Source organism: Artemia sp. Qi Xiang Cuo, chromosome 9 (assembly GCF_049724085.1).
Source record: "Artemia sp. Qi Xiang Cuo chromosome 9, ASM4972408v1, whole genome shotgun sequence".
Lineage (NCBI taxonomy): Eukaryota > Metazoa > Arthropoda > Branchiopoda > Anostraca > Artemiidae > Artemia > Artemia sp. Qi Xiang Cuo.
In genome coordinates, this window is record NC_142802.1 from 23,703,911 (window position 1) to 23,729,936 (window position 26,026).

The following is a 26,026-nucleotide window of genomic DNA, read 5'->3' on the forward strand; positions in this document are numbered from 1 at the left end:
GGTGATATGGAATTCATATCACAGTTGAAGCTTTCACATTTAAATAATTGCAAACCCATCTGCCAGCTCTACAAAATGCGCAAACTCTCGTCCAAGTTATATAGAATGTCTCTACTTCTTTTAGACAATCCTCAATTTCATTTTCAGTATTTGCCTGGTAAATACCAGTTATCTGATGTTTTGAGCAGACTTGCTACCGAAACCATTGAAAAATCTAGACCTATCGAAATGACAGAAGATGAACTTGAATTTGTCGCTGCGGGCGTACATTCAAGCGAAGGAGTGGATTTCGTAGGAATTGAACAGAAAATAATGTCCAAATTACAAAGAGAAGATGAAGAATTAAATTTAGTAATAAAACTGATTGAAAAAAATGAGACTGAACTAGATGCCAGAGAAGCGTCGGGAAGTGGTTCAGAGGGTCATAAAAATGGGACTGAACTAGAGGCCTGGAAAACGTTAGGCAATAGTTCAAGGTCTCAAAAACATAGGACTGAATTAGACGCCAGGGAAGCTTCGGGAAATGGTTCAGGGTATGAACAAATTAAGCTTGTACTAGACGCAAGTGAAGCGTCAGGAACTGGTTTAGTGTTTAAAAAAAATGGGACAGAACTAGACACCAGGGAAGCGTCGGGAAATAGTTCAGGGTACCCAAAACCATGGTTACTAAAAATCATGGACGGATTACGGGTGACAAATTCAATTCTCTATTATTATCCACAGGAACAACCAGGAAAACTTCGGATCAATATAACGCCAAAAATTGTTTTGCCTGGGATTCTTGTGGATTCTTATACAGAGTTGGTACACTCAAATAAAATGTTAGGAGCTCATGGCTCGGTTGAAAAAACACTCGAAAGGTTAAAAGAAATTTGTATTTTTCAATTTATGAAAAAAAAGGGGAAAACAGTATGTCAAAACTGTCATATTTGTTTAAGATGAAATAAAGTCCCAAAGTCCATACATCCAATATTATGCCAAACAGATACTGCAATGTATCCGTTTAGAATAGTTAGCAGTGACACCGCAGGTCCCCTCCCACCATCACCAAATGACACTGGTGCTCCGGCCCGATATATAGTAATGCTTATTGAGCATTATACTAAATTTGTCGTGTTAGCTCCGTTAAAGGACATAACGGCAAGATCAATTTGTGATTTCCTTAGGGAAAAGGTGATAGGATACTTCGGTTTGTTCGAGCTCTTGATTAGTGATTCTCACCCTACTTATCGTTCCGAGCAAATGCAAAAATTCCTAGCAAGCATGAATATTAAACACCGCTGCACCACGCCATATAACGCCCGAGCTAATGGACAATGTGAAAATTCAGTAAAGACCGTCAAGGCTATTGCCAGAGCATTTTGCTCCCAAGATCAAAGTAATTGGAGCAAATACCTCCCTGAAATTCAGCTTGCCATCAACACCAGCATTTCCGCAAGCACAAAATTTTCGCCATATCAAATGATTATATATATATGGATAACATTGCTGCTGTTACCAAGATTTTTCTCTCAATAAAGAGAGTAATCATAATAAAAATTATGTTTAATTTTATAGCAGATGTTTTAAAGAAAATTGGAATTATGTCCAATCCTCATTTCTATTTTTTTTCTCGCAAAGATAGGCTTTCGCTACATTAAAACGCAATAAGATTTATTGATAAGTCTATGTTATATGTTTACGTGTAGGGACAATTGTAAGTGACTGCGCACCTAGTGAACGAAAAGGCTTTCACTTATAAACAGTGTCAAGACTACCAGTTTTGCGGCCGAGAAGGGAAGCACAGTTTAAAGACTTATCCTGCAGAAGTGATTCCCCGTCAAAACAGAACACTTTTATTTTCAGTGTATGTTTTTAAGTGCACACCCAAATTTAGTATTTGCTGTTTGTTCTTTTAATTTTTTGTGTCCTAATTTTATGTTTGTTTCATGGATATTCTGTGCCGTAATACCAGAACTTTTAAGCATAGTTTAAAAATCTTAATTTTTTTGCTAGAGTCGGGATTTAAGTGATGTAAAAGATAATCTAAAAACATTTTTTTAAATAACTCAAAAATCTCAACGGAAATAATAAGAACTTTGGTTCTCTTTAAGAGGGGGGTGGATTGTAAAGTCTCTTCCTGATTTAAATTGTGTTAATAGATTAACCTAGCTGTCAATATTTTTGTTACAACTTCCGCTTGTCACGGAATCCAAGGGATTTCCTTGAATATGTGTTTAACCATAGTAATGTGAAAAGTGACTAGATTCCTAGAAAATATTCATAAACCCATAGAAAGATACGTATATATTGGTGCGTTTAGCCTTTGGATAGGCAGAGTCGAACTTATGCATTGTACGTGATAAGTATGTAGAAAGCTAGGGCTTTGATATAAATAAAGACTGTTTATATGAAATCTCTATTGGACTTGAATATATTGCTCTGCAGAATGGTATACTAGTTGTAAGCACCATTGGATGGACTCGCCCAACTATTAGACAACAAAAGTAAAGCTTACACATGAGCAAAAGTACACGACTTATCAATACACGATAAAACAGAACAAAGATCAACATGGTCAAAAATACACTTATAAGACACACAAACTCCCGAAATAAACTGACGACAAATATGCAGAAACTTGCATTGTTTGCGAAACTTGCAGAAACCACTATCAAAATGCTTGCAGATCACATTTTCCTTTCTGCTTATTTTTATATTTATTTTACTTTTATCCTTCACTTTCGTAATTTTTTCAAAAGTAAGAAAAATGTCATTGTCTGGTAATGATTTGTTCGTGATCTTTTTTGTTTAGTTAAGTATCAACTGATAATTTATGTAAAAAGCGGGAGGTCACTGGACTATTTACGAACTTAAGGGCGTCATCAGTTTTCATACTGCACATAGGTATGTATATGCTCTTATGGGACATTCTGCAATTGATGCTGGATTTGCTGAGCTCTGATAATTGATTCCCTATTGAAGCAATAATTGCTTCGTTGTTTTTTAAATCCTCTTGTAATTTGGTGATTTTCGATTTAAGGGTCACTTGATTGTTTTCTAGACTGCAGAGTTCATCTTCCATAAGGAGGCGTTGGGAATTATGGGAGTTGATATTTTCACTTAATTTTTTAATTTCAAGATCGCGTTCATGGAGTAGCCTATATCGTTACCAATTTTTTGGTCATTGAGAAAAATAACAACTTTTTTTTTTAAATCTTCTATGGCTACTTCATGCTCTGAATTCTGCTCCAACTGGGAATATTATTTAGCTCGGAGATCAGCCAGCTGTTTGATATGTTTACCACAGTCAACACAAGGGGGGACTTGTGAAAGCTTGATTTTTTGAAACTGATTTTGGGGTTGTAAATTGTGGGGCAGACTTGGGCGTAGAGGGGGGTTTAGCGTCAAGGTGTAGAGAAAGTTACGTTAACGGTGGGGCTAGGTCTGCATACAAAGGACGGGGAGACTGACAGCAGGAGAAAAACCACTCACCACATTTTTTTCTCTCCTCAGTAGAAATGCCTGCCCATTTTGGATGAAACCACTGTTGACACCGACTGCACTGTTCCGCTGGCGGCACGAAGTCCGCACTCAGGGCATGTGAATTTCATGGGCCTTGACATAATAGTGAAACAATAAATCCAGTTAATATAGCTCGAAACTGGTCAATGACTGAAACTTGGATTATAATAACTTCCAAAAACGGGTTTCAAAAATTTAACCCAGCATAGGTGTTAACAGGTCAAATACCAGAAAGTGACTCGGTAGACCTATCTCTAACAAACTTTCCATTAATATAAACCTACAAACATTATATTTATTTATTTATTACCCGTCAAAAAAAGGTACAAAAGACAGAGTATCACTAAAAAAGAAAAAACACACACAAAAAACAAATTACAAGACATTACACATAATCGAAAAAATAACAAAGACGACAAACAAAAACTCAGTTATACACTGCACTGCCGGTACGCAGGAATTTTTATTTTTTAATCTCCCAAGTGCTGAAGAATAATAAGCAATATTATTGATAACTTCAATTCCGTTAATCTAACCTACAGCAACTTACTTGATAACTTCAATTCAAAATCAACGGAATTAATCAACTAGTCTAAATATGACAAGAGACGGTAAAAAGACTAAATATGACAAGAGATGTGCAAATAAAATTAAATGGACAGCGATTTACTGCCTTAGCAAACGGTACCAAGGGTGGGAAGAAACTTTCTCGTTATACCATTTAATTTGTTCAGCTATAGCTTCCGTTGGGTCCGCAATTTTAAAATTTTTAACAAGGTGCAAATTTCTTGTCCGAATTTCTTGAATTTCTTGGAGCCGCAACAAGAACTTGGCATACTTAAAAAACGCGGATCTGAGCTTTCTTTTCTCTGGCTCGGGAAAAATTCTCCAAAACGGGCTTAGATACAGGAAATGGGGAAGGGATACTGCATCATAAAGTCGAGCCAGATTTAAACGGTTGAAATGAATTTTAGATGAGACTACTCTACTGTAGGCAAAAGCCAGGCGATTACGGAGATGATCAATAAGAAGGGAGCGGGTAGTTTTTAGATCCTTTCCAATTGGTAAACCAAGGTAAATAATTTTCGAGACAGGGGCTACAGAAAGTTCTCCCAGCCTTAGAGACGAGACCCTTTCCTGGCACCAGTTGAACAGAAGAATCTCTGACTTCTGCGGATTAAATTCAAGAGCAATGTTACCGTACTTGGACTTTAATATGTAGAAGGTGGTATCCATACCTTCAACTGAGCGGCTATTGCTCCGAATGTCATCGGCGTAGACTGTCATTGAAACGTCCACAGCAAGAGCTATGCATGTTGTCTCGATAGTAGACTGTGGTTCAATAATACAATTATTAAAGGCACAAGGATATGTGACTGATCCTTGTCGAGCCCCCTTTTTTAGAGGGAATTATCAAAAGCTCCTTTAATATCTATAAATGCCGTGTATAACTTACCTTTTTTTTAGCACTAGTATATTTATTAACTATAGCCTGCATACTAAATATATGATCAGTCGTCCCAAAGCCTTCTCTAAAACCCACCTGAACCTTGTCCAAAACATCCCTATTTTCTATCCATCTCCTTAGTCTAAAGTCTAACACCTTAAAAAAAATTTGGGTTAACTATTCCCTAACTGAATTCCTCGATAATCATTACGATGAGACCTATCCCTCTTCTTAAATAATGGTATCATAATTGACAAACTCCACCTGTCTTTTATTTATATATATATATCACAATTTCCCCCTTTTCTAAATCACCCAATAAATCTTCAGTCCCATTTACCTTTAACAGCAGAGAATCTGTATCCCCATAGTAAACTTGAACCTCCCCCGCCCTGGGCAAGTGCACCTTGAACAATTTTTAAAAAAAACGACAACATGAGATTTTTTGAAATTTTTAGTACTGAACTACCATCTGCGATATTCTTGTTCAGTACTACATTTTGCTTATTCCTGTGTAGAAGAACCGTGCCGGTCTCTATGCTCGTGAATGATGTAAAATTGGGATCGGCAATAATTTCTGCAAACTCTAGAGGGTCAGTCATGACGTCGCAGCAAGCTCCGTTACGTACGCTTTCACATATTTTGCCAAACGCTGAATTTAGAATGAATTTGTACATGTCCTTCTCCACCTTGGAGTTTGCCCTAGAGCGGTCATCGACGAAAGTGTTGATACAAGTTTTCAACTAAGGTCGCTGATTGAACTGCTGGACCCTATGTATTTTGGAGATCTTGAAACCATTGTTCACCATCCAATGCAAAAGCACATGGTTAACAACGATATTCTCCTTAGGGTCAAAATCAGCAATCAGTTTTTGTTTAGAGGGAGTCCAATGCATCCCCATATCCTCAACCAATGATCGATTGTAGGGGCTCAGCGAGTCCCTGGTCACTGGTCGATTGATACAGGGAAAAACAAAATCTTTGACTGAGTCGTGAAGTGCCAGTGGAATGTGCCCTTCAATTTCAAAGAACCATCCTTGTGGCCCGTTGTCCTCGATGGTGGTATTGTCGGGGAACTCACAAGGATTCTCAAGCAATTGATAGTCCCCACACGGCAAAGTATAGTAGGACATTGCCGAGGGGTATAACGAGTTCATGTCCAAGAACACTGCATTTGACTTTACACCGGTGCTTTGTCCGCTCGGACCGGTTGATAAGACGCCGTCCCAGTGAAAAACATACCCTCCCCTCATTGAACACTCTACAAACAGGTGTTGATCTAAATCTTTGATTAGGCCTAGTTCCTCCCAACTGATTTTTAAAATTAAATCCATCACTAACTGGGGCGTGGAAAAATAATATCCTATATCTAACCCGAACTCTGAATAGATTTGGTCTGTATTCTTACAGACTATATCCAACAGAGTTAAAACGTCACTGGCCAAGTACAGTCTACAATAATCCCACCCATTTTTACAATTCCCCTTAGACCACACCTTCTTGGCAAACTCATACTCCTCGGCTGTGCATTCACTGTTGGTCAGTGAATTGTAAAAAGCTTCAATTGGAGGTAGTTTCACCTCGCTTAAGCGAGCGCCAGAACAGTAATAATCATATGCATATACACCTTTGCTGGTTAATAAGTCATACATTTCACTGTCTGGAAAGTGCTGTTTAAGCAAGGGAAAGCTATCAAAATTGTCGCTTTTCTGCACTTGAATCAATTGACTCAATGCCTTGGGAAAAAAACTAAAGGAATCTAAAAACCTGATTTTATTCCAGCACGTATGTCCATTATCCACTACCTGCCATTTCAGTTCGAGAAGCAACAACTTCTCGGCAGATTTGGGAATAATGTTATATGTAAATGAATTATTTACCCATGGACTGTCTACTCCCCCTCCCTCCCTGTGCATACGTGCCAGTGCTGTCAAAATAAATTTTAAGTCATAATTTGAATTGTGAATAAAAACAGGGATAAAAAACTGTTGGCTAACATTTAAATTACATGATTGATGTGCCACTCCCCTAAAATTACTACCCCCGATGATATTTCCTGCCACAAGTGATCATGGTCCCTGACTTTCCCCCTCCCCCGTCTTTTTCCTTTAGTCCTCTTATCCTCCTCATCAAACTCCCCCTTACAAACCCACCATATTTTTTGATTTTTAATCGCGGGACGATCCTCTGCAGACAGCACCATTGGATAATGCGTATTTCCCAAACGAGAAATAGCGCCATTAGCTGTGCCAATTAGTTTAGTCAGTGCCTTGACCATACACTCGTCCCCCTCATGCAATGTTTCTACTATTTCTAACAACCACATGGTGTTAGAACTGTCTCTTTGCGCATGTGCATAGGACACTGCAATAGCTTGGTGTTCTTTGATTCGGTTTGGATATTGGGGATCATTCACCTCCTTCAGCTTAGCTTCACAGTCTAAAGATATTTTGTTGCATTGGAGGAGGGTGTTTTGGAAATTTTTAAAGCGTAAAATGGCCCTATCCCCTGAAACCGTTTCCACTGTCTGATAGCCATGCGATCTACTGTGTCTCATATGATACTCTAGTTTCATATCACTCTGGAGTTGATATAGGCATGTTGGACAGTAGACACATAGCCCCCACCCCTTTTTACCCGTCCCCCGACCGCGCCTAATGGCCGGACTAGGAGTAAAAAGGCCAATTGAATTTGTAGGGGCACTAGGTGGTGTATACAACAACCAAACCCAGTGTTTGACCAAATCAACTGACGGGCCCCTTACAGGGAATACCACCCCCTTCTTTTTAGAACGAACCCCATCTTCAAATTCAGTTTCATACTGAACCACAGTAACGCCTATATTTAATGAGCATTAGCCCTTTCAAAAATGTCAATGGATCGATGCGTTAATGGGTATTTTCCTTCTAAACAAGAGAAATCTACAATGGGGAAATTGGACCCTTCCTTCCCATGTACAGCCCCGTGATCTAAATTCGTCTTGGTAGCGTCATCTGCTAGAGGTTCGAATGCTGATATGAGGAAAGCATACCTGAAACATTTTTGATCTGTTTCAAAACAAATCCGCTGGACCCCTTGACAACCTTCTAGATCTGGATTGTATTTTAAAACTACTGACCTCTCAGACCCTTCCCCCCTCTTAAAATAAAATCTTTCTTAAATTTACAAATATTTACACTTAAATTTTCAATAAATAAAACTACAGACCCCCTCCCATTTTCGTTATAGTTCTCGAGATGCGCTATAATTTGCCCTACCCACTCGGAAAAAACTCCCTCCATATTTTCTAAATTTGGAATTACGCGCATCTCGGAATGTATATAATGATAATAAACTTCACTTTTCCCCTCATTTAAATAAAAAACCTTTAAAACAATAGAGACCTTAATTGAATCCCTACCTCCCCACAACTGAATTTGCTTCTCCAGTAGTGCACGAATTTTATCTACATAGGCATGCACAATTTCTACGGGATCAAAAACAAAATTTCCCCCCATAAGTGAATTAAAAGGATCCCCAAAAGTCGCAGTGAAAACAACTATATTATTTAATATTGAATTTGATAATTGAAAATCGGGAAAAGTTGTACCCCCCTTTTGTATATTATCCCCTCCCCCAAGTTGTTCACCAAGCTTTGGGGTATGTTTCACTTCAGTTGTTTGAAGTGGAAGTAGGTAATCAGTGGGGGGAGGGTTCCCAGTTAATTCGTTTGTGAAATCCTCTAAAATTGGTAGGGTATTTGGACTTAGCAAAGGCAAGTCCCCCTATGAACTAGGAACATTACCTTGCTCAACTGTGCTAGGTTCTACATTGAAATAATTACATAGAAAAGCATCATTATTATAAGGTATTTCTTCAGAGTTAAGGATACCATGCCCGTCATTGGTAGCTGATGTTTCATTGTCCTGAATGTCATGACACTTCATTGCTCCTTCAATGAGTTCTTCTTCTTCTTCACATGATGACGATGGTGAATAAGGGGCCAATGGTCCAACCTATAAATGAAAAATAGCTTATTTTCAAAGTGTTCAAATCATCCTTACTGTTAAAATTTGGATTAGGATTTAAAGTCAGCGCTTAGTAGTAGCATTTCGTTAATTCAACTGAAAGCAGTCAATTTCCAACTTAAGATATTTACAATCTAAAACATCGCTTTACATAGAAGGCGGCAATTTGTTCAAAAATAGTTTATTTTCAAAGTGTTCAAATTATTCATTTTTTTTTTCTTTTTCTTTTTTTTTCGCGGCGCTTTTTGGGCCCGCGTCATATCCTGCGGTGCCTCTCGGGCCCGCGGCTCATCCTCCGGCGCTTCCCACAGTGCTTCCCGATCGGCTCCCAGTCTTTACATAATACCCGTCAAAGGTTGAAATATTTGCTTAGACAGCATAAGTCGCTATTTCTCTCTAAGTCCATACTGGTTTAGTGAACTCATGAGTTTAATTATTGTAACGTGTCGTGCGCGAGTGTTCTAATTTCCAAGATTGAACTTCAGACGAGGAAAATGTCGGGAACCGTTAGCTTGGTTTCCCCTCACTAAAATCTTGGCACGATAGAAATATTCAGTGTAAATTAGAACGCTGATATGTGACAGATGGATAAAATGGAATAATCTCTCTCTTAAAACTATGTGAAAAATAGCATTCACAGAGTTTCAAAGGTATCTAAAAATATATGTGATAGTGAAGAGATAGCAACAGAGAAAATAGCAAAGATTAGAAAAAAGAGCGGTGTCTTTGCAAAAAATTACATTTAGATATCTCTGAGGGAGGGCAGAGAAAATAATGGTGGGGGGGGATTAATATCTCTGAGACAAGTTTATATTGGGATTGGAAAATAGTGAAAAGAAAAGACTAAAAAACATTGGAAGAAATATAGATGTATTTATATAAGAGATTTTGAGGAAATAAATGCTCACATTTACAAATCCTGGTTGCACTTGGGTGCGAGGTGGTCCGGCTGGTGCGTATTGGAGGGCGAACAGGTCGATATAATTAATTTCTTTTACAGATTGGGCTGCTGCTTGTACAGTAGCACCTGTGACGGAACGAAGTTGTGCAGTCGAGCCAGTGATTTCATGGGCTTGAACAGATGGCTGCACTTGGGCCGGCAGTGTGGAGCTGGGGGCTTTCGGCCAACGGCCATATTGAACAACTGTTACTCTTACTGGGGCTGCCTCACCCTCTCTTGCTTTCTTATGAGGAGGTTGGGCACATTCTTCACTATTTACGTTACCCCTAGCTGTATTTACAGCTGGAGAGGTCAAAATATAATTTTCATAATTTGCCTTCAAGAAGAGAAAAACATTAGTATCAAAATAATTTCCCCCTTTATTTTAAAGATGGAAATTAGTGCTCCCTTCTAGAGAATTTATTGTCAGACATAATTTGTTTAGAAAAGAATTTATCTCAAAGAAGCCCCCTCCTCCACCCTTTTTCAGCAAAGCAAAAAGTAAAAATTTAGTGAGAAATATATTAGACTTAGAAATCAAACGTTTTTATTAGACAACTTGTAAAAAAATAAATCACGACAATCAGTAGTCTATAGCCTTAGGATAGAAATCATTGTTTCTATTTTTACCATTTAGAAAAATATTAAATGTTCAAGTCTATAGGCTTTAAATTAGATTAAAAAAAAGATCGTTAACCCAGCGGTCTATAGATCTAAATTTTGAAAACATAGGTTAAATGCTATTCAATTTACACATAATATAAGCTTCATGCAACTCCCAAAGACTTTTCTTTCTAGCCCTGCATATCAGCATTGCACAGTTTGTTTTCATTTTACAATGATGGCGATAGAGTTGAGGCATTGCCCCCTCCCTCTCCCTTTTACATAATTTACTTAAAACGAAGCTGTGAGAAGCGAGACATTGCCCCCTCTCCCCCCTTTTACATAATGTCCTAAATATATTGTTAGACCTTAATTTGAAAATAATCCGTTTCACTTCCCCAAAATAGAGCATCACATCTGCGCTTAATTATTGCAATTGCCTCAAAGTGTTTTAATTTTGACGGAAGAATAGTTCCTTTGACTTTGGCCGTCGCGTTCGTAAACACAGAGGAAAAAGGGTGACAGCTAATTTTAACCTCACATAGAGCCTTGTGTCAAAACAGAGTGACATTTTCTTTAAAAATTGACAGAAGTCAGTAGACACTTTAAATCACATTAGAGAAAGGCTAAAATTTAACGAAACGAAAATTATTTCTATTTGCGAGAATTTTGGTTGTAAAACAGTGGGGGGGGGTTAGGTTTCAAGGGTAAAAAGAATATATTTTACGTTTTCCATCGAGTATAAAGATTGTATAGTGATGTTTGTATTGTATGGCGGGGGATTTACCTGAATATACTGGAGGGTGACCAAGGAAATTAATTTTATTTGAAAATAAAAAACTGGAATTTAACGAAAAGATAATTATTTCTATTTTGCAAGAATTTGGTTGTAAAACAATGGGGGGGGGGTTAGGTTCTGAGGGTAAAAAGAATATATTTTATGTTTTCAATCGAGTATAAAGATTGTATTGTAATGTTTGTATTGTATGGGGGGGATTTACGTGAATATACTGGAGGGTGACCACGGAAAACAATTTTATTTGAAAATAAAAATGTACTTACATTGTAAATTGAAGTTGGCAAGGCTTCTAATTCATCAAATTTATCCATTGTTGTTTGAACTATGTCAAAATACTTTCTGATAATTTGATCATGGTGCATGCCCGTTATATACAAAATCTCAAGGGTGAATTGTTATGTAAGTAAGCCCGCTGATTGACTGAGAAGGAAACACGTGATCTAACGGTTTCCTGGAAACCCACAACACTTAGTTCGAGCAACAACATGATCCTTAAGGAAGTTCCATTGAACTGTTCTAATTTAACTCAATAATCCATGAAAGTGAGAAAGTTCCTGTTTTTTCATTCTCATCGACAAAAACCATAAAACAGACATAAATTACTGTTGACATCCATGAAAAACATCAAATAAATTGACCAACACACATAACCGTCCAAGAAAACATCCATCAATGTGAAAAAATTCCTGTTTTTTCATTCTCACTGACAACAAACAGACATAAATTATGTAAAAAAAAGTTGTAGGTGGCAGCACTTGTGTTCTCGTAGGAGATATTAGGGCATCTCTACTAATACCAACTCTCCTTTTATCTCCCCAACTATTTTGTCAAATATATGCTGCACTAGGTTGACTATCCTGGTCATTTGGGCTCACCACCATTTCACTGCTTCTTTTCATCGTGGTTTTAGGTGTCATAGTAAAATCTGATTCCTGGGATGATATTGTTTCTTTTCTTTCTCTGTACACTATGCTAATATCACTTCTACTCTCCTCCAAATTCCCTGAATCGCGGACTATGGCTTCCTTACTCTTTTTTATTTCTTTCACTTTGTCGTTTATCTTTGTCGTTTATCATAGCTGAATAATCGGGAGCTACAATAAGGTCATATGTTTGAAAATTCTGAAATGATTTCAGGATCGCAAATCTGAGATCTATAGATAGGAATCTGATCACAATAGGTCTGATGCTTTTTTGTGATGGTAAACGAAATGCGTCAATAATATCGTGTTCGATTAAACTTAAGTTGGGCACCACACGGGTAAAACAGGATTAAGATCTTCTTTTAGATATCTTCTTTTACAGTCGGAGAAAAATTATATAGCATTAAATTGCACCTTTTCTGCTCTTTTTCTATTCTTTCCATTCTTGCTATGCTAGACGCTGGTTCCCTGCTAGTGCTCTCGATTCGTTTTACATTAGCGTCTATTGCAGAACGTACTTCACTAATTTGACCAGAAAGACTTGCAGCCAGGCTTTGGAAATCTTTCAATAAATTATCAACTTTGAGAGACATAGGATTAAGAGATTTTAACTTTTCCTCCACACTTTCCAACTTCGTCAATATTAATTGGGTTGGCTCTAATTGATCGTTCATAATCCTAATTAAGCTTTCCTGCTACAATTGCAAAGGCCTACCTAAGAATGTGCCAGCCATATACTCCGGCACTAGAGTTATCAAGTGGGTCCTGATTTAGGCAAATTAACGCTCAGGACGCAGCGTGTTAATACAAGTTGCGGTATGAAGTGAGCAATCCCTCACAATTAAATCAGCTGGATTTTTTCACGAAAAGTTAATTGCGCAAGCTAACACAGTACAAAAGATAATCCGATTAGGTTCAAAAACTTGTTCTTTATAGTTCAGAGGCTAAACTCATGAAATATCCGGAAGGATGCAAGCTTGTTTGCTAACCACGTGCCACGAAGTCTAATACCTAACTAATCCCTCCAAGTAGGGCAGCCCCAGCCTCATGGGTGTAGTTGGAGTCCACCCCAGGGTTTTCTTGGTGTTAATCATAATCCAGCCTGGGGATGGTAGAGCTTGCGACCCTCCTCCTGCAAATAATGACAATGAAAAGAAACATCACTCAAGCCTTAGATACTACTGATTTTGACTCCTTACAACCTCGGCGCAGCCCGGGATATATTTTGAACCTTGCTTACAAAGGTGGGCTTAGAATAGCCTCTGGGAATGTTTTAACCATGAATAGCCCCTGATCCAGAGACATTCTTGGGTACGAGATGTTTAGATGTAAAACTAATATTCTCGGGATAACAGACCCCCACTTGACAGGATCAGGTGATGAAAAATTGACAGCACAGGTCATAAGTTGAAAAGAACAGGGTAAACTTCCAGTAGAAGTAGTGGTGTAGTCCTGCTGCTAAATAAGAAGGCAAAAAAATGCCTCATAACCCACAGCCTAATCTCATTTGCCCGTTTCAACCACAAGCATCAAAAGATTACAGTCGTCGTCTGCTACGCCTCAACCAATGTTTCTCCAGATGACGAGGAATATAAATTTTACTCGGCGTTGACAACAGCTCTATCTTCTACTTCCCCTCAAGACATACTTGTCCAGGTACATGACTTCAACGCAACAGTATCTGACCTTTGTGGACCTCTCAAGCCTGTGATTAATCTTGTCACCCCGGGTAGCTTAAACGATAACGGAACACGATTACTCCAGCTGTGCATCATGCATTAACTGGTCATTGCTAACACACTGTTTCAAAGAAAATATCTATCAGTCAACATGGTAGAGCAATCACGGGCGCACCCGCGAGATGGTCAACTACATCATAGTCAACCAGAGATTGCGATCGTTAGTCACGAATTGTCAAAAATACCGTTCTGCAGAACTCGGAAACACCAACCACAGATTGATAGCCTCCAACTTCCGTCTCAGACTAAAAGCTCAGCCGTCAGAGGGACACAAACCGAAGTTAGACTTTCTAAAACTCAAGCCGGATAAAATCTGACAAAAGTACTCGGTTGAAATCCAAAATAGGTTTGATTGCCTGAATACCCTCGACGACCCATAAATTCTCTGGCAAGCTTACAAGAGCAACACACTAGAAGTTGCCACTGATACTATTGGGCACAAGATGCACTCCAAGAAGTGCATCTTGAAGCCAAGAAGGGCTATCACAGGAAGCACTGCAGATCATTGAACAGCGCAGGAAAGCAGGGCTGGCTGGTGATATGCCCACACACACACGGCTAAACAGGATCAGGAACAAACTTATTGAACGTGATAAGCAACAATTTGTTGATAAAAAAATCTAATGAACTGGAGGATGCTTCTCACAAAGGTGACGTTATATCCCTGTTCAAGCAGGTCAGAGACCTGAGCGAAGGGGAACCTTCAAAAATAGGAACAATCAGACAGGAATCTGGTGAAATGCTGGAAGATGAAAGGGCACAACTAGAAAGGTGGAAGGAACACTTTACAAAGCTGCTGAACGCTAAAAGAGTGGATGTTGATTCTGACCGGCTGTCGTCCGCTGAGAAAACATAGGCGAGAATATTCCAGAGCCTGATCCTCCTTCAATGGAAGAGATACAGAAAGCTCTGCGGAGAACGAAGAACAAAAAGGCGCCTGCAATCTGTGGGATTCCCATCGAGCTGCTGAAATTTGGAGGACCAGCAATGCTTCTTTGGCTACACATGCCTTTTTCCCTTGTCTGGACGACGGAGATGATACCGCAAGAATATAAAGAAGGACTAATCCTTCCTCTATGGAAGCACAAAGGCAGCAGAAGCGATTGCCCGAATTACAGAAGAATCACCTTCCTATGAGTCTTCGGTAAATTGTTTGCTATGACTCTACTGGAGAGAAGCATCTAATTCCTTCACAAATGCCACCGGATTCAGCAAGCGGGTTTCATGCCTAACAGGCCCACAACGGAACAGATCTTCACCATCCGTCAGGTTGTAGAAAAACCCATATATTGCCTTTGTCGACTTCAAAGCAGCCTTTGATTCGGTTGACCGTGATTCTCTCTGGCTCATACACGAGCGGACAGTTATCTCTGACAAGTATAGCCGTCTGTTCAAGGCCCTCTATACTGATACTTAGAGCTCTGTCCAGATAAACAGTCATTGTAGCCCAGTATTCGAAATAAATACCGGATTTAGGCAAGGACGTGCTGCCACCCCAAACTTTTCAACGCCATCCTAGATTCCGGTACGGACCACACCGCAAACCGTTTCCACTTTGGACTGCAGTTTGGCAACCGAGTCCTAAGTGATTGCAACTTCACGGATGATATCTCTTTGATATGCACCTCTGCAGCTGAACTTACAAAGCCCTTACCACATTTTCAGAGGAAGCATCTAAAGTGAGCCTGAAAATCAGCTGGCAAAAGACTAAAATAATGATCATTGATCCGACAGACGCAACCTCGAACTCACCTACATTCAACATATTAGGACATACCGTTAAAGTTGTGAAATCATTCACGTATCTTGGCTCCGTCATCACGGACACCGAATCTATCTGAGCTGAAACTCAGTCCCGTATAGCAAAAGCCACCTCAATCATGGCCCGACTGTGACGCTACGTCCGGTCGAAGCCCGGCATTACCCAAAGAACAAATATCACTGTAAACTACGTTCACCACTGTAAAACAAAACACCACTGTAAACTACGTTCTTCTCTATGGTGCCAAGACCTGGCCTGCTGCCGTTTCGGTCCAAAACGCTATAGATGTGGCTCAACGAAGTTTCTCAGACGAATTGAAGGGATTAGGTGGTATGACTTCGTCTCCAAAACCCAACTACTATCACATACAAACCAGACACCCAACTCACGTCAGTTCGCTGAATTCTTCGGTGGTTCGGCCACCTAGCCCGCATGCCAGCAGAAACATCAGCCAGAATTACCTTTAGTTTCGATCCCACAACCCGAGCTGGAAGTACCCGCGTGGAAGGCCTAGTTCTAGATGGAAGGACAGCCCTTGACGCTTTCTGTCACTGATTGGTAGCAACCCAGACAAAGCTATCGTGCTAGCTCAGGACTGTCTGAACTAGAGGCAACGAGTGGCTTTTCTCTCTACGCTGAACCCCCAGCAGGAGCAATAAGTCAGTTAGCCAAGTAGGTCAGCGATATATTTTCTGAAATACTACTGCACACAATATATTAGGCAACTGTACAAAACTCTTTTTCAAAACCACCTCTAGAAATATTTCTTTGCATCTATAAGTATGAAAGAACTCACCCTCCCCCCCCTTTGTGTGCCCTCTATATAGACAAAAGAACAGAAGAAAAAGAAGTTCCATGGACAGATCAGCTCTGATTTTATTATTAAATTTTTCAGTTTTCCACAAAAGCATGTACGAGGCCTTACATGAGATAGAACCAAACTTATTATCTAGAAATTTGCTAAACTTACCAGTATTATTATTGACGTTTACAACCGATCGGCTGAGATAATTAAAAGGGGCGACATATCCTATTTTGGTCAAAAATAGTTATTTAGCCAATGTGTCGTGGGTAAACTCAGAAAGAGGAATCCAATTGTGCAGTCAGAATTGTTATATCTTGTACCGACAAAAGGATAAAAAAGAGACATATGGCAGTTTTGACACAACATGGTTAACTTTTGAAGTTATTACATTGGGGCCTGGTATTTGTCTCCTTTTTCGTCAAGGATAAGGAGACATACGCTAAAAAAATCCATTAATTTTGAACTCGCTTAGAATACTTCGAACAAAAGAAGATTATCTTATCTAAAGGAAAAAGGAAACATACGCCATAAAATGAAATAATTTTGAATTTGCTCGGAATACTATTTACTACTTACAATCAATTATTTTAGGATAAATCTGAACTTACTAGTCGTGACTTCTTCTTCATGCATCATGTTGGCTCAGTTTGAACTTTTTGAATTTTCTTTGTTTATGATAAGTAATGTTTAATTGTGTACCGTATTTTAAACAGGTTATTATAATTATGAAAACTGAATTTTCTTCTACTTTAAAAGAATTCATTCAATACTCTGTTTCATATTTATTCTAGTTTTTTTTAAACTGAATATTAAGGTGAGACTTGTGGGATAATTTTTCAAAATACACTGTGCAAGAAATTCAAAGAAATTCAGGCACTATGCCCTCTATTTCGGATTTTCTGCTAAAATAAAAAAGAAATAAAAAACAAATGTTATGCTGTTTAATTTGAACTATATTCATTCAGTACAATATATTGACTGATTAATGAGCTTTTACTAGGAGTATTTGAAACACAACATCCAATGGAAAACTGTATAATGCAAAAACAGATTGGTTACTAGGTTGCAAAACACCAAAGAAGCACTTCAAATCAAATGATTTAATACTAACATGAAGTTGCAACACTAAATACTAAATTAAAGATTTCAAACTTACTGTATTTTTTCCCCTTCTAATTTTTCTATCTTAGGTTTCTTAGGTTGGGGTGAAAACACAAGGTGAAACTTAGAGCTGGCTGCAGCTTCACTTCCATGTCTAGGTCTTGACGAAGGGTCTAACTCTTCATATTCAGCTCTTGATATTTTTGTAGATGTATGACAAAACTCCTCCATTGCCTCATGTTCTAATGGTGTATCTTCATCCATCTCCTAAGAAAGTTCATTATTTAGCAAAGCAAACCTCCAATCGACAGTGCTGAGGACCAGATCTAGGAGGGCTAGAGGGGGATGGAGTAATGACTTACGTCATTACTCCAACTTGAAATAGTTTGGAAATAAAAGTGGTGAGCTTTAGGCTAAATTGAAAAAAAAAATGGTTTTCTCATTAGATATGTTTTTTTCAACTAATAGTAAGGAGTAACATTAAAACTTAAAGCAAACAGAAATCATTTCATACTTGAAGAGGGTTGCCCCCTCCTCAATTCATTGCTCTTCACGCTGAAATTTTTTGGTACTCTTATTTTAATTAAATGGCCCTTGTTTTTCTGGAGTCATTTGTAAGGAATTAGGATAAAAAGTCAAACTTTACTGTAAACAGCAAGGTAATGAGAAGGAGGCAACCCCCTCATATACGGAATAACTTCTGTTTGTTTTAAGTTTCAAAGTTAATTTAATTTCAGATCATTTTTCACACAATGCTGGAAAATCCAGCTCCCTCTCTGTGGAAAGTCCCCCCGTCCACCAGAAAATTCCACCTGAACAACTCTATTCTTGCTGAAAATTCTCCCCAGAAATTTTGCAGTAGACAATTCTGCCAGAAAAAATTCTCCTTAGCACACTTTCATTTGAAAAAGACTTAAATATCTGGTCGTTTTTCAGATCATGCAGCAAAATTCCCCTCTATGGAAAATTTTTCCCAGAAATCTCTCTCCCCCTCCTTAGTGAAAAGTTACTTCTACAGAAAATTCCCCCGTGAAGAATTTCTCCCATGGAAATTCCCTTTCCCTTTACAGAAAATCATCCAGACACTTCCAATTCCATGGAAAGTTTCCCTCAGACAATTCCCTTCAAACATCTCCACATGTTAAATTGAGTTGGCAAAGAGACTGAAACCACTACAGTAAAAATACTCTGATATACTGAATCAAAGGGTCCCAATATCAGACATTCTTGTTTCACTACCAATTCTGGACTTCTGTTTTAAATTTTTAGGGGCATTTACTAACATTTTTTAAGGTCAAAGTGAACCAAATAAGAGAGGTTTATAAATTTAAGGGTGGAAATATCATCACCATGTCTCAGCTTTTTTTTTAGGCAAGCTTCAATAGAGTCATCATTCTGTATTATATTTTCGTCTAGGGACCTTAAAGTCTAGCCTTTACAGCAGGTAACAAAAGATGCAAGGGATTTTGAAATGGTAGGGTATTGACTATGTTGAAACTCGTCCTTCGCCTAATTGACTAAATGAGCCATTATTGACAAAAATGAGCCAGCATAGCTTTTTCGCCCAGAACTCTCATTCAGAATTGATTTTTTTTTTTTTTTTTTGAAAATTGAACTGAGTGACCTTTTCAAACTGAAACATTATTAATCTGGCCAAATCCTAACACTGATTCTAACTTAGATAAACACACACCAAGGGCTCCCTTAGCAAGGAATATTACAAATTGAATTTTTGTTTTAAGTTTGTGTGTATGACTCACGTTGTTGAATTTATTGCTCCATGTTGGCTTATAATAAACGCTCAGGTTTAACTGATCATTTCATTTAAAAATTAGACTACCAAGGATTAGAGGAATTTCACCGCACTCTGGCTTCATTGGGCACGAAATAATCCATAGCTGCAGGTATTCTTCCGTGTATATTCTTCCAACTGTCCGACAATAAAGCTGGTCTAAGAGTTAATCTTTCTTTTAGTTAAACAATACTTTGACGATTTTAATCATCTCTACAAAAAGCCGTGGGAGGGCGGGTCTAAAAAGTAAGAAAAAAAACGCCAGTTCTAAGGACAGGCTTTTTTCCTTGGAGGATTTAATTTTAAAAAAATTTTACTGGGGTGTTAACATTTTCACCTCTGAACTATTTTTTTTTTTTTTTTTTGCATTTGTTTTATTTCCGATAAGGTGCGGAAAAAGGAGCTCCTTTTTTGTCGAAAACAGGAAACTGACTGAATTAAATTTTCTTTTCTTATCTGGATGTACCGAATATTGTGTCAACGTTTCCTATCGTTGAAATAAAAAAAAAGTAGCTTCAAGAGCTGGCGCTTCAAGTCATAGCTAAGTAGTGTTATTTTGTTTTGAAGTAGAATTTGGTCAGGGGTTCCAAAATTGCACTGTCGAATCATCGGTACCTTTACCCCTAAATAAAAGTATTGCAGACAAAAAACACACCCTACCAAAACATAGGAAACACTTGTGATGTTAAGCTCCAAACAGCAATGTTAATTGGGGAGGGAAGAGGGGAATTTGACCCAATTGGATTTAAGAAAATACTGTGTGTGTATTTATCATTGAAAAATGTCTTTTCTTAAATTTGTCATTGAAAACAAACTAAAAACGGTAAATCCCCCTTCCCCTCTACATTTTAATGAGTGACATCATTGGCCCCATTCCCACGCGCGCTTCAAGACAATGGAATGGAGGAAGCTTTTTTTTAATATCCAAAAGCCTACTACTTAGCACAACAGCTTTACTAAAACATCAATCATCCCGAATCTTGACAGTATCTTCCCATTACAGTACTGCGGAGGGAGAAAAAGAAAAAATTTACAATACCAGATATAATGAATATGCAAAAAGAAAATATCATTCTTATTTAACAAAGGATAAACCTGGAAAGATATAGAGCCGAATGATAAAAAACGCGAAAAATAATTTGCATAAAGCCTTACGATTATATTTACCTCTGTTTGCAACAATTCTCGAATAACCAACTTGAAATTTCATCTTTGAGTCGGAAATTAGTCGAGAACGGAAAGATCGCAAATTCTTAAGTAATATTGATACCCAATCACCTACAAGACTCCACAAAGGGGACAGAAAGTCATTTGCATGCCAGGGGTGATGCAAGTGAAGGAGACAAAAAGCCGAAATAAAGGTATGTGAACTTAGCAACATTTAAATAAAGACCAATCTGAGCAAAAGCTTCAGAAATATAGTTAACAGAATTCGATCTTTACTTTTGCTAATAATAAGAAGGTCATCAGCATATGCTAGATACAAAACATTAGACAACCCAGAAAAATATGTCAGAGGTAAGTTATTAATCACTTGAGATATGCATATTTTGAATAAACTAGGCAACAAAACACCAACTTGTCTGACACCTTTTCAAAGTGGTATTCTTTTTTCGAAAATCGAACTATTAACTTTAAGAAAAGAAGAATAGTAGCAATACTTCAGCAATATAATGATAGAAAAATTAATTCCTTTCGTAAACAGTGAATGAAAAAGATGGAAATGGTTAATAGAATGAAAAGCTTTAGAATTATCAAGAGCGCAAAGGTGAATAATTTGATTAGTTTGAGATGCATCCAAAGAAGAGAAGAAAGAATCCAATGAGCATGTCTACATCAAACCCCAGGCCAAAAACCAAGCTGGTTCTCTCCAGAATCAATCCCAGAACTAAAATATGGAAGAGGAATATATTCCAAAACCTTACTCAGATTGCAAGATACTAAAGGGACAATAAGATGGACAATTAAGAGGATATTTACCTTTTTTAAGAACTGAAGTTACATTGCCTCATAGAAAGCTATCAGGTACAACTGACAAACTTAAACAAATTTGAAGTAACAACTGAAGGTGTAAAATCAACAGTTTGCAGTACTGGAGATGAAATGCAGAAACTCCCTCAAAATAAATAGACAACGATTTAATTCTTTTAAGAGCAGTTTCAACAGAAAATAAAGACACTGTAGTAACACGGGACTGCCAGACCTTAGATGGTAGATAATTGTGAACAAAATTGACTAAAATAAGAGTGAACAGAGTAATTTACTTTTCAAAAATAGATGAATAATATTCTGCCCAAGTTTGTGCAGAAATTGAGAATCCATAACTTTCTCAAATTTCTCTGGGGTTATAACCTCTGTCCACTCTTTAAATGAACTCAGAAAATTAAGGCCCTTATACCTAATATCTCTAAGGTATTTTTTATACTTTAATTTTGCCTTTTGTTTTATAAAAAAACATGCCTCTTTTAGGCCTACCACAAGAAATCCAAAGTCAAAATTTAGCTTTATTATTAAGGATTTTAAGTTCAGGATCCAAATCCAAATAAGGTTTCTGAGCTGGAAACCCCAAAAAATCCTGATCAGGATTTCCAAATCCTGAAAACAAAATACATTTGAAATGTTTTCACGTGTCTTACTTTGATAAATAGAAAATTATCAAAACTTTAAGGAATAAATATCAGTATATGTCAATTAAACTGACAATCCATGGTCATTTGTTTTGTTGTTGTTGTTTTTTTTTCAGTAAAGGGCAAATTGGGTTATGGTCTTGTGAAGGCATTGGGGTTATCAGCCCTACTCATGGTAAGTTTTGCTCGTTTCGTGTTTGACATGGCTATTTATTATAACTTCGGTTCATTTTGAGTTTCATTTATTTATTGATAGTGATTTGTGGTAGTTTTACGCTTGGAAGATTATTTGACTTTATTTCTTCTCATTCTTGGCTTAATGGAGCTCTTTACTTTTCTTTGAAAAATTTTTTTTGTGGAAAAAGATTTTTAAATTAATTAACATATCAGACCAGACTGAATAGTACTTTAAGTCCACAATCAAGAATTCATATCCATTTGTACTTTTGTAGTAGCATCACTTAAAAGAGTTTTGAGCTTAGCACAAGACTTTGCAAAGTAGTTCATAGATGTTACTGTTCAATAATCACAAGGTAAATAGACATTTATCAGAACTGTCAAGCCAAATTTAATTGCCAAGTAACTACCATTAGAATCAAGAATCATCAGATAATACATATCCAGATGATTTTTAAATATGCAGGCAAGCCCATGAGTAACTTGGGTAGTGGTATGGACTACAGTATGATCAGTACTTTGTTTGAGGAAGTTAATACTGATTTTAATTTATGGATGCTCCTGGAGGAACACTATGTCATAATTTTGGAGCATTGCATCAATTATAGAGTCCTTGTGAAGCATCCCATTAATATTAAAAGAAATACAAGAAATGTCTTTTTTCATCATTTACAATTCTTATCTTTTGCAGCAAGAAATCTTTTTATCACAGAGTAAGTAAAACTATAAGACATACAAGAGCCACTACAATTGCTACGCCTTGGAGGTAAATTACAGGGCTGCAAGTCAGTACACATATGGTTTCCAGAGCATCAAGCACACTTTGGCAAGGTTTCAGGACAGTCTGCTTTAATATAGTACAGAGAACAACAATTAAAGCAGCATCTTGGCAGAATTTTGTAACTGGCAACATGAAAAATTTTGTATCCAATTTTCAGTCCATATTTAAATATTTGAGTTTTAGCAAATAAATCAGCAAATTCCAACTTAATTGATCCGGAGGACCCAATACAATTAGTAGACAGCACACCAAAATAAGCTCCAATCTCAGCCAGATCAATATCATTAGAGATACCACAAACCAGACCAAAAACTTTCTTGTAACAACTTTTGCTGAGGTACCACTTTAAACTGATTGCAAAGAATAACAGAAATCATTGGCGGAATTTTTCTCAATATTGATCAGCCACTTATCCTTTAAGGACCTAACAGAAGTAACACATTCATGACCTGCTACCTTATCAATCAGCTATTTACACTTAAAAGGGTCTGACAGTCCATCAGGTGTGACAAGATTCCAACAGTCCAATATAGGCTAGTGCAAAAAAAAAAAACAAATAAATTACCTTAATTTGTACTTTGAAGCAAAATAAGGTCCATGCTGGATCTGTTCTGCTCTGCATCAATGATGGTAATTTGGAACGTCACTGTGTTATGGGCCCAGTGATGTTGCATTAGTTGGCAGGTGAGAAGGACAGACTGTCCCACTTATATTTCCATGGCTTGTTGTTCCATTCTTTGTCAAGTCTTGACTTAAAGGAGAGACTAGTGGGTGCAGTCACGGTTTTGTCTTGAAAGTTGTTCCAGCTGTCGGAAATACACAAGGTAAAAAAGTTTTGGTGCATTCTGGTCTTCACTCTTTGCTTTGCTAGCTTCCGCGAGTGTCCTCTAGTGTTGTGTTGACCTGTATGTCTTGTGAGGAGGGTGTTGTTTGGTTGACTATTATATTTTTAGGTCAACATCATATCACATCTGTGACGTCTGAACACCAGCATTGGTAGTTTTAAGTGCTTCAGTCTCTTATCATACAGCATATTTTGCAGAACTGTGATGCATTTGGAGGGCACGTCTTTGATCTCCTTCCTTTATTCTGGTGCCATGCTTGTAGGAGGGGGAGGTCAGACAGGTTCCAAAATCCAACAACAGCCTAAAAATAGCCTTGTAAAGTCTCAAGAAGACAGTAAGGGAGCGGCTGGTGATAGAACGTTTCAGCAGGCCTAGATTTGAGTTAGCTTTTGACACTGCTTGCTGCCAGTGCCCGTGGAACTTCAGTTGCTCCTCATCAAGTACTCCCAAGTCTTGTTCTTTATGACTGGTTTGTAGCTGAATATCTGACTGCAACTTCTAGTCACGCATGGCATACTGGTAGTGAGGATTGTCATTGCCAAAATGAAGGACACTGCATTTATTGATATTGAACTCAAGCTGCCATTTGCTGTTCCACTTCTGGATTCTCTGGAGGTCTGATTGCAGGCTTTGTTGTACGGCTAGTCCAAAAAGCTTGGAGTCATCAGCGTAAAGTCTGATGTTATGCTTTTAGGGTTTCTCTTGCTAGTATTCTCTTGGAGTATTGTAAGCTCCTCTCAGAAACTGATCCATTGTTGATCTACCTCCCCTTGAAGCAAAGACCCCCAGTCCACGCCACTCAACTCTCCTTTGATTGCTGCATAGTCGGTGTAAGTATTCTTGATATAATTGTTTGTTATCTTGCAGAAGGCTAAATTGCCTTCAATGACAAGGTGATCACTTTTGCCTAAAGGGGGGGGGTGGTAACTTATGCTGTAATATAAATAAAAGTAGCCTAGTACAGAGAAAACACACCCTATCAAAACATAGTAAACACTAGCTATGTTAAGCTCCATGCTGCAATATCACATGGGGAGGGAAGAGGGGAATTTGCCCCATTAGATTTGTAAAAATACTATGTGTAGTCCTTTTATTAAGATTTTCATTGAAAACAAACTAAAAACAATCATCCCCCCTCTACATTTTTGAGGATTGGCACCACTTGCTAAACTCTCACAATTGCTTAGGTAGGCATAATCATCATTGACCTACCTAAATTTCTTTCCTATAGCTAGTTATTGTTATTTAAACTTTACTTTGTCTATCTAGGCCCAGTGGAGAATGAGCTTTGAGGTTTTTACTAGATAATACCTCAACTCCTATCAAAACCACCATAATATTAGAAGATAAAATAGGACAATTGAAATGATAACTAAATAAATATACAATTAAATATGAAATTATATAACTTACAATTATAAATATAATTGCCTGAAACTGTTTACAAGGTATAATGATATACTCATACAAAACAGAAGAATTATACTGATAAAATTATATGTATCCTCAGTAACAATAATCCTGAGGATATGTGTTTAGTAGACAGGGTCTTTGAGAGCTAAGAGTGAAGCCCAGGGATAAATTTCTTTTTATGGGGGGAAAATTGACAGAAGTTATTTCTGGTGAACAGGGGCCAAGGAATTATGCCTTTTTGTCCTGCCATAGCTTCCACCATGAAAAGGTTGACTAATTTTCCCATAGTTCCAGGGGCGGCTCTTGGGGTAAGCAAAGTAAGTGGTCGTGTAGGACACTGAGTGACAGGGGATGCCAGGAGCAAAGGGTGTCAGAGGCGCACTCTTTGTCAGAACGAGAGACCACCACCAAGCGCCATGTGACTTAATGAAGACAAAAATTATAAGATAATTGCAGAGCATCCAAAACTAATTTATATCACCTAAAGAATGGTGCGATTGTTTAGGCTTGGGATTGCCTCAACTTGAACAATCCCTCTTGGTGCAACGCACGTCAGTTGCTAGTGATTTTATGGCACTGATTCAAAATAAAACAGTTTGTGGTAGCAAACTGTAAGTAAGGAGCAACTCAGCTCAATAGTAACCAAAACTCTAAAAAACGGAATTTTGATACTAATAGACATATCAAAAGAATGCGATTTATATGCTGATTTCAAATATATAAATTTAAAGTCATGTCTTATATATCAAAAGTTACAAGCC

General features: G+C 37.8%; 1 protein-coding gene across 1 annotated transcript in view; it reads right to left on the reverse strand.

Annotated features, from left to right (window-relative positions):
* The window catches only part of LOC148948463 (uncharacterized), a 59,182-nt gene extending 41,291 nt beyond the window's left edge, over positions 1-17,891 (reverse strand). The window contains exon 1 of the mRNA XM_089093934.1: positions 17,686-17,891. Coding sequence (XP_088950060.1) covers positions 17,686-17,861 — 176 coding nt within the window. The 5' untranslated portion in view covers positions 17,862-17,891. The remainder of the gene's footprint in view (positions 1-17,685) is intronic.
* Positions 17,892-26,026: the final 8,135 nt, after the last annotated feature.